Source organism: Curcuma longa, chromosome 6 (genome assembly GCF_044706935.1).
Source record: "Curcuma longa cultivar G26 ecotype Majalengka, Jawa Barat chromosome 6, ITB_CL_G26_1.1, whole genome shotgun sequence".
NCBI classification, from domain to species: Eukaryota; Viridiplantae; Streptophyta; class Magnoliopsida; order Zingiberales; family Zingiberaceae; genus Curcuma; species Curcuma longa.
This window is the reverse complement of record NC_133866.1, coordinates 4,385,312-4,395,434: the sequence shown is the minus strand read 5'-3', so window position 1 is coordinate 4,395,434 and position 10,123 is coordinate 4,385,312. Positions and strand designations below refer to the sequence as shown.

Genomic DNA, 10,123 nt, shown 5'->3' with positions numbered 1-10,123 from the left:
TATTACAATACCTTCCAGCTCAGTGAGAAAAGTGATGTGTACAGTTATGGAGTGGTTCTTTTGGAACTGATCACTGGACTACCTCCAATAGTTCCAAATACAGAAAATGTACTCCTAGCCCAATGGGTGCTCCAAAGGCTTGCTAGAGGAAACATCGAGGAAGTTGTAGATCCCAAGCTAGAAGGGGAGTATGATATAAATTGTGCCTGGAAGTGTGCTGATATTGCGCTAAAATGCACGGCACAAAGGTCCCAACAACGACCAACCATAACAGAAGTTGTGATGCAGCTGAAAGAGAGCATAGAACTAGAGAAGTCTCATTATGACACTACGAACACAGTCACACGTAGAGAGAATCCATACTCAGAAGTAAGCGATGTGAGCCTAATTAGTGCTCCTGAGATAGGAGTGTTTAGAATGACTGAAATTTCGGGACCAAGTATAAGATAAGCACGGGTTTGCTCGACTCTTCCCAATGGTTGTTAAGGTTCAAAAATGTCATTTGCTTCAAATTCATTCTTGTGAAGCTTTTTACATGTTATTACTTTTGTGATGGAAAATAGTATTTGGTGGAGTGTAGATGATACTTGTATTTTATATATTGCTAAAACTATCGTATGTTCTTCCATTGCACCTTGGAACAGGCCTCTTGTATTTTCAGAATCTCATTTCTTTGTCTGAAAAAAAATTCCCTATTTTCTTGTTCCTTGTGTTAAGATACAAGTTCCTCAATCCTTGGCAATAATGTTCAGTGTAGCCAATCCACATCAATGCTTTGTGTTAGCATATTTGAGATGTGAGATCATCCAAATTTTGAAATTGAGGCTTTTGGAAGCCAGTCTTTTTCAAACACAAATCTCGGGTTCGAACTGGTCGACCTCCGCGTCCCGGTTTCTGCGGTCGGGCTGATCAGATAAAATGCTTTCAGTCTGATCTGTTAACTAGTGTTTTAAAAACACTAGTTAACAGTTTCACAGGTATCAACTGAAGCAGGATTTAAACACTGAGGGTAGGCTTCAGCTCTACCATCAAGCAGTCTGTTTGCTTCACATCTCAATCAAGAAGGTTTTCTTTTGGCACTTGAATATTTATCAGAGTTTAAATAACGAAGATGTCGAAGAATACAACACGTTTATGCAGTTCGAAATCTTCAATTCCTATTTCATAACTTATAATGTAATTGTATAAGCCGAGTCAAATTTAATATTGTTCAAGATTAAATTTATTTAATAAGATAATCAATTTGAATGACTTTAAAATTAATCAAGTCATTATACAGTAAATTCCATATTATAAGTTTATTTATTTATTTATCAATTTTAAATTTATTGAATGATTTATAAATTTTGTTATTTATAAATAATTTATAATTTAGTTTAATGATTGATCCAAATTTATTATTATAAAATTAAATATCAAATTTATTCATAAATATACTAAATTCATTACATAGGCCTTCATCCTCCCTCCAGCTCGTCATGAGTTTCTCGTGAGAACTATTATTCATCTTATCATACGTTTTTTGTCTGTGTATTTGAATTTACTCATGGGTAGCTAAGATGACAGATTCTCTTTTATGAATACACTGGAGTCAATCCCTGGGACATAGCACAGTTGATTCATGATTCATAGGATATAGATTTGCTTCTTTGAACACTAGTTTGAGATGCAAAGTTGCCGCCCATGATACCTGTATTTTACCGTATGATCGTAATATTAGGCCGTTTGAGATGAGTTAAATCATCTTCTTTTTTTTTTGCTTCCTTTTGTTGCTAAAGGTGATAATCTTTATCCCGATAACCCCTCTAAGATTGCCCCATACGATCTAGAAGAGAAGTAAATTACGAGAAATTTCGCCTAACACAATAGCCCTTTGCATGAGAGGTCAGTTGACCCGTAAGGCTTTTCCTCTAAGTTGGGAATCGACCTCATAACCACCGTGTCAGCCCATTTTTTTTCCTCGAACACACTGGAGTCGTACACAATGGAGTCGTACTAACAGACGAACCTCTGGGAGAATGCCGTTGACGCCGACCACGCTGTTCACAGCGTGCCGTCACCACGATGATGAGTACATGGTCAAAGGTCAACTGCCAAGCTGTGATCCATCATATCTAATGGCCTAAAAAGTCAACTTGGAGTGTTAAATGGTTCTTCACGCAGAGAATTTGGGCCTTTTAATCGATTCAAATATTCCGGCGACTTGTACTTATACGGCGACGAATCGAACGCAAGCGGATTCTTTAGTCAAAGGTGGGCGTGATTAAGTGTAAAGTCAACGGGTGGACCTTTTAATAAATTGCTCTAGATCCTATAGAAACAGTAGGCTCTGCTCTGTTCTGCCATGGCGATTATTGCGTACAGGAAGAAGAAGATGGATTCCAGATTTTGGTGGACGATCCTCCTCGTCTTCGCCATGGCCTCCGCCGGAGCTCGCTCTCAGTCCACTTCCACCGACGCCCTCGGCTTCCTCTCCATCGACTGCGGCATCGAACCCGGTTCGTCCTACGTCGACCCCCTCAACAACATCTCCTACGTCTCCGACGCCGGCTTCATCGACACCGGCGTCAACCATATTATCTCCGTCGCCTACGTGAGCGAATTCAGGGCCCGGAGGTACCTCACCGTCCGCGCCTTCCCCAACGGCACCCGCAATTGCTACACCATCCGGTCGCCGGCGGTGGCGCGAGGGTCCAAGTACCTCCTCCGGGCGTACTTCTTCTATGGCAACTACGACGGGCTCAGCGGCCAGCCGCAGTCCTTCGACCTCCACCTCGGCGTCAACTACTGGGACAGGGTGAACGTGACCGCCGGAGATTCATCCTACAGGCCAGAGACCATCGTGGTGGCCACCGCCGGGTACAGTAGCAGCTAAAATAATTAGAGAAGTATTGGAGGAACAATCATCAAATGCGATCTCTTTCTTTTAGGTATTTGTCAGTGTGCCTGGTGAACACCGGCACGGGGACTCCGTTCATCTCCGGGATCGACTTGCGGCCGCTGAAGGACAGTCTCTACCCGGCGGCGAACGAGCGACGGAGTTTGGTGTTGTACGCCCGGTGGAACATGGGAGAGGAGTCTGCCTACGTCAGGTATTATTATTATTATTATTATTTAAAATAAAAATCTTTAATGATTAAAATTAAAAAAAATGATATGCTACCTAAAAATGTAAGTACGAAAACACAGTGGCACATTCCATTGCATAGATGTGGGACCTACTGCATGGATGTGGGACCCACTACATAGAATGTGTTAATAACATTAAAACTGTAGCATAAAAAATGTAGCATAAAATTCAATATAGACACACTCAACTACATGGATACGGGCCTCACTGCATGGATGTGAGACCCATTGCATGGAGTGTATCTATAGCCGTCAATTTGAGTTAGGCCCGCCTGGTTGGCCCGCCCCGCTAAGTAACTTAGGTGGGTTGGGTTGAAATTTTATCAACCCATTTTAAGATGGGTTCAGATGGGTTGGCCCGCCTAGGCTCACGACTCGCGTGGGTTGGCCCATGGGTTAAGAAAATTTATTTATTTATTTTAAATTTTAAAATTAAAATAGAAAACTTAATGAATACGTGGGTTTGGTCTATTTAAATTACAACTCAAGTTTAAAAATTATATTTCAAACTTAAAAACTTCAACTTAATCCATTTAAATTATAATTAAAATTTAAAAATTTTAAAATTTTTAAATATTTTTTTTATTTTTTAATAGGCCCGCGGGTTGGCCCGCCTAACCGCGGCCTGTCTTGAATTGGATTGGATTGGAGATTTTCAACCCGCCTAATTTGTGGGTCGGCCCGCTCCATCCCACCACTTAATGGACCCGCTATGGGTTGATCCATCCCGCCGTGGATTGACCCATTTGATGGTTTTAAGTGTGTCATGTTAAATTTCATGCTATATTTTTTTAATGTAGTGTATCATTGTTCTTAATATTATTAGTTAATGTTTTGATTCAATATTATAAAAATATTAGCTAGTTTGATTTTCACCCTCTCTTATATAACAGTTACTGGTATAATTTTAAAAAATTATACTTTGATATATTCTTTATTTTAACATTATTATAATAATAGTTACTCCACGTTAAATAAATTTAATCAATTTAATTAAAATTATTATACATAAAGTAATATTTATTAACATAATTTTTCATTAATTATATTAAGATTGCTTAAAATTTCAATTTAATTAAAATAAATTCAAAATCATTATAGCAATTATGAAGCTAATTTGATCTTATAATATTTTTAAAACGATTTTGATCGAATTAAAGCTATTTTAGTGAAGTTTATATAATTTTAATCAAATTAATAAATAGTAGTTTTTATAATAATAATTTTAAATAAATTAAAAATAATTCTATTCTATATTATAATATCTACATTAACAACCATCATATTTCTAAAAAGATGATACTTAACATGAAAAATTCAACATGAATGAAGTATGACACTCACAATTACATATAGTGGATTCCACTATATGCTAGTGGATCCACTGTCAATGCGAGTGTCATGCTTCATTCAGATTGAGATTTTTCATATTAAGTATAATAAATTTTTTTTCACAAAAATTATAATAAAGGCGTTAAAATTTTTTTTTTACCCATATAAATACTCCTTTATTATATAAATCTCTTTTAAGTAATTTCTTTATTTTTATGGACTCAACTGGTAAATGTGCTTCGTGCTTCCTTGTCTAGGTATCCGGACGACCCGATCGATCGGCTGTGGGTTCCATGGAGCTCCTCGCAGTCGAACTGGAACGACGTCTCCACCAACTCCACCGTCCAAAACCTCTCCCAGGACTTGTTCGAAGCTCCCTCCATCGTCATGCAGACCGCCGTCACCCCCATCAACTCCTCCATCCTCGTCATCCCATGGGTTCCCTTCCCCGGCGACGTCAACCAGTTCTTCCCCATCCTCCACATATCTGAGATTTTTAACCTCTCCGGCACCAATCAATCGCGGCAATTCAACTACTACGTGAATGGAATGCTCGCGCTGGAGAATGTAGAGATCCCCCCTTACCTCTTTTGTGACGCCCTCTACGGCGACGAGCCCCTCCCTTCGTTCCCCACCTATAACATCTCCCTCAGGGCTCTCAGCAACTCCACTCTCCCGCCCATCCTCAATGCCTTCGAGCTCTACATGACCATGAGCAACACCTCCGTGCCCTCGGATGCTGGAGATGGTATGTATCCACTTTCGTTCCTGCGCGCCTTTTTGCCCCCTTCTCTGTGTTGCAGTGTAACAGGGAGGCATATCTTGCCCATCAATTGCTCGATGGAATGTTCCTGAAAGCGCTAAGGCAGAATGGGCACGGAAAAAATAAGTTCCCACCTTCACAACAGTGCACATTAGCGTGAAGAATGTAGCTTTAGATGCCCACGAAAAGCTCCAAATTTTCCTAAATTTGATATGTATGCCAGAAAAAAACTTAATTATGATAATTGGTATTGGAAAAGGACCAAAACAAATCAGCATAAAGAGAAAAAACATTAGCTCGAAAACAATAGATTGAAACAGATGTTGGGATTGGAAGGTACATATGATATTAAGCAGATTGATTTTTATTCAATGGACTCTACTGATATGGTATTGTTGAGAATTTTAGTGCTGATTATTTGTTTAGTATTTACTTTGTGGTGTGCTACTGCTAAGATACTTAGTTTGGTCACATGCTAGTAGTGTTTGTTTTCTATTTTTTTTTTCTTCTGAGCAATGTCATCAGCTTACATTTTTTATTATTTTTCTCCTTTTTTACAGTTGATGCCATGACAGCGATCAAGGACCGGTATTCGATCCAAAGGAATTGGATGGGAGATCCATGTTCCCCTAATGCTTTTGTTTGGGATGGACTAAATTGTACTTATAGCTTGTCAAATTCTCCAAGAGTCACTGCTTTGTGAGTTCTACAATTTCATCTAATTCAAACTATTGATCATGAAATACCGGGGCCAACTGTTTGGAAATTATGTAATATTCTTATTAGTCACTATTGTTCTGCAGGAACCTGTCATCAAGTGGGCTGACTGGGGAAATAACCAACTTTGTTGCCAGTCTTAGTGCACTTCGATACTTGTAAGGCTACTCATCACTTGCTATTTGTTTTCTTTTTTCCTTTCGGTATTCATTGAATATGGCAAACCATCATTAGCAGTCTTGGATTGTTGGGGTCAATGCCAGCCCATGCAAGCATTTGTTGTGAAACCACGCAACATTTTAGAACCTTGTATAAAGGAATGTCATGGAAGGAATTATCAGCTAACAATTGTTCTTTAATCGCTCTTTTAGGGACTTGTCTTACAACAATTTGACTGGGCCAATACCTGGTGTTCTTGCAAACTTAAGTTCTCTCAAACTACTGTAAGCATAGTTCTTAATCCTTTTTTCACTTTATCGAAAAGGTAGATAATGGTTTTATATTTCATGATTGCTTGCAGTGATTTGACAGGCAACCAGTTAAATGGATCAGTTCCTTCGAACCTCCTTGAAATGTCACAAAATGGATTACTTACCTTAAGGTTTGTGTTACATTTAAGTTTAGGTCCTTCCATTTTTCTTTAATGATTAATATGAAAGGGCTCGCTTGATCATTAAAGAGATCTAGGCATGGAATCAAGTAATATTAGGAGTTTAGCTGTTTAAACTTAGGGTAAAAGTTTGACATTAAAGTTTGTTCAATTTGTCCTCGAACTCAGCTACGTCTTTCCTTTTTTGGGTTGGAGAATTCTTCATAACTTCATACATATCTTTAACCATCAAGCAAGTTATAATCTCATGCAGACTGGATGGGAATCCACATCTTTGTAACAATGGTACATCATGCAATGTGATGCCTGCACCAAAAAAGAAGAAATCATCAACACCGGTGATCGTGATTCTTTGTATAGTTCCAGTGTTAATACTTCTTGCGGTGATAGCCATAGTTTGGAGGGTGAGGAAAACACAAGGTGAGATCTCTGTGACAAACTCTTGCAGTTGTTCAGTAATAGTAGACCGTCATCCATTTTTTGACATGCATTTAATAATCTTATTCTTTATTTGAAACTTGGAAGGTTTGAGAAGAGACAACACCGTGGATCCACAGAACGGGTTCCCAAAGCAAACAAATAATTCATTGCAGCTTGAAAATCGCAAATTCACATACACGGAATTGCAGAACATCACTAATAACTTTCAAAAGATCCTGGGCAAGGGAGGATTTGGGTCTGTTTTCCATGGACGTTTGGAAGACGGTATTCAAGTTGCGGTCAAAATGCTATCAGAATCATCATCACAAGGAACTCAAGAGTTTCTTGCTGAGGTAAACAAATCTCATACATGTGGATGGCTGAATTTATTTGTTTGGAGATGGTTGTTGAATGTGAATCCATTGGGAGATTTTGCATGACCAAAGACGGGGAGGGGAAATGAATATATAAACTTGAATATTTTACAAAAAAAAAAAAAACAAGAGCTGATAAAATTTCATTATTCATAAATAAATATGTCTTGTCCATGACTAGTCAAATCCTACAGAATATTAACTACCCTATTCAATTCTATTTTTTAAAATTAGTTTGGATGTTGATGTTTCTAGTTTGTAAACACCACTGATTATATTTTTTCAGGCCCAACACTTGACTAGGGTTCATCATCGGAATTTAGTTTCTTTGGTCGGTTACTGCAATGAAGTAAATCATTTGGCGCTTGTCTATGAGTTTATGTCTCAAGGAACACTACAAGATCATCTGCGAGGTTTGGAATGACATTTAATATCATTATCTAATAGCTGGTTCCTTTCATAATATCACTTGCTTTATAGCTTGCATGACAATCAGATGACAAGAATTAGATTCAACTTACAATCTCACTATTTTAAGATATATTCTCCAATCAAACACATGATTAATTGAATCTAACATGTGTATTCTTTTTTGATTGTTGATGTGTACAAGTAAATTTTTAATTATAAAAGTAAATTATAGTTTTATGCAAGTTGAATGCAACTGAGAGTACCAGAGGGAGAATGATAATGTCTAAAGATTCTTTTATTTATCTTACAATGTTTTGCCAGACACTACTGACTAACAGTGCTATTACTTATACAAAGCAATCATTATTTCATTTAATTTATTGAGTTAACCTATAACCTACTGAATATTGAACGCTTGTTAATTTGACATGATGCAGGTAGGGCAAGCAATGGTAGAGCTTTAAGCTGGAGACAACGTCTTCACATCGCAATTGATTCTGCACAAGGTTTGGAATAATGTGAACTGTCAAGTATCAATATCCCCTTGCCTGATTACAGACCATTCATGTGAGACCATCTTGGTTCATCTATTAAATTGCATTGCAGGGCTAGAGTATTTGCAAAGAGGATGCAGACCACCATTAGTTCATAGAGATGTGAAGTCAGGAAATATCCTTTTGAGTGAAACTCTGGAAGCTAAGATAGCAGATTTTGGGCTTTCGAAAGCTTTTTTAAGTGAGGCGAACAGTCATATATCCACTAGAGTGGTTGGAACTCCTGGATACCTTGATCCTGAGTATGTCACTGCTTTTCATTTATTTAGTTGTTTCAAGCAAGCATCTCTACCTAGTAGAAAGATAGTAACCAAGGAATCCAAAAAAAATGGAAATTCATCATCATGAAACTTTTAGTTTTCAGATTCATGCTTTAATGAAGGAAAGAAGGCTTGGTTTATGATATATATGTTTTTTTATCCAGGAAGGTAATGCAACCACTGAAATCATTAGTAGTTGTAGCAATAAGTAGGCAAACAAAGTTGAAGAAATAGATTAATAGAAAATACATTAAGTTAAATAAAGAGGAATCATGAGTTTTAAGATTTATAGGGCAGTAGCATGTGGTATTTGGATCATCACTCAAATGTTTAAATCATATATCTTGCATGTTTTATACTGTTGATTCATTTTGTCCAATAACAGCAAGATATGCACATTGTGAAAATCCATGGCCATATCCATCCATATCTCCACATATAAGCTTCTGAACTATGATTATCATTCTGTATAATGACTAACAAAGAAGCAATCAACTTCGACTTAAGTGTCGTTAAGCTTTCATACTGTGTTTATATTTGTGCAATATTTATGATTGAAAATATGTCGTATCACTTGTCAGGTATTACAATACCTTCCAGCTTAGTGAGAAAAGTGACGTGTACAGTTATGGAGTGGTTCTTTTGGAATTGATCACTGGATTACCTCCAATAGTTCCAGGTACAGAAAATATACTCTTAACCCAATGGGTGCTCCAAAGGCTTGCTAGAGGAAACATCGAAGATGTTGTAGATCCCAGGCTGGAAGGGGAGTATGACATAAATTGTGTATGGAAGTGTGCTGATATCGCATTGAAATGCACGGCACAAACGTCCAAAGAACGGCCAACCATGACTGAAGTTCTTATGCAGCTAAAAGAGAGCTTAGAACTAGAGAACTCTCATTATAACACTGCAAACACAGTCACACACAGTGAGAATCTATATTCAGAAGTAAGCGATATAAGCTTGAACAATGCTCCTGAGATAAGAGTGTCCGGAATGACTGAAATTTCTGGACCGACGGCAAGATAAACATGGTTTGCTTGACTCTTCCCTCTTAAAACTGTGTCATAATGGTCCTTAAGGTTCAAAATGTCAGTCGCTTCAAATTCATTCTCAGTGTGAAGGAAAATAGTATTTGGTGATGGAGTGTAGATGATACTTTTATTTTCTATGGCAAAAACTATTGTATGTTCTTCCTTTTCACCTTACAACAAGCATCCTGTATCTTGTATTTTTGTATTTTGTATTTTCACAATGTATCTCTTCACTTTTGTTCTTTAGCAACCGACAATCATAAATTTTAAAAAGGGTAGGTGATCCGTACAATATTTACTTGAATGTTTATAGGTCAAGTCAATCTGAATCTCCCGTAGGAATTTAATGTCCCGTTCAAGTACCGGGGCAATGATACAATGGTAGGATATCCGGATTGTGACTCAAGAATCCGTGGTTCGATCCCCAGTTACGGTATATTTGTAAAAATTTTCTTTCAAATGGGAAACGTAGTCATAGGATGCTGGGCATCTGAATTGGTCATCGTATGTGTTTTT

At 37.6% G+C, this 10,123-nt stretch overlaps 1 protein-coding gene across 1 annotated transcript; it reads left to right on the top strand.

The window, feature by feature from the left end:
* The first annotated feature begins 2,335 nt into the window (after positions 1 to 2,335).
* LOC141830393 (putative leucine-rich repeat receptor-like serine/threonine-protein kinase At2g19230) lies at positions 2,336 to 9,853 on the top strand. Its single transcript, XM_074717825.1, has 13 exons — positions 2,336 to 2,859; positions 2,931 to 3,092; positions 4,719 to 5,209; positions 5,785 to 5,923; positions 6,028 to 6,099; positions 6,313 to 6,384; positions 6,462 to 6,542; positions 6,805 to 6,971; positions 7,077 to 7,324; positions 7,632 to 7,758; positions 8,194 to 8,262; positions 8,363 to 8,552; positions 9,152 to 9,853. Exons 1-13 carry the CDS (start codon positions 2,345 to 2,347, stop codon positions 9,600 to 9,602), a joined length of 2,784 nt encoding a protein of 927 aa, XP_074573926.1. The 5' UTR covers positions 2,336 to 2,344; the 3' UTR covers positions 9,603 to 9,853.
* Positions 9,854 to 10,123: the final 270 nt, after the last annotated feature.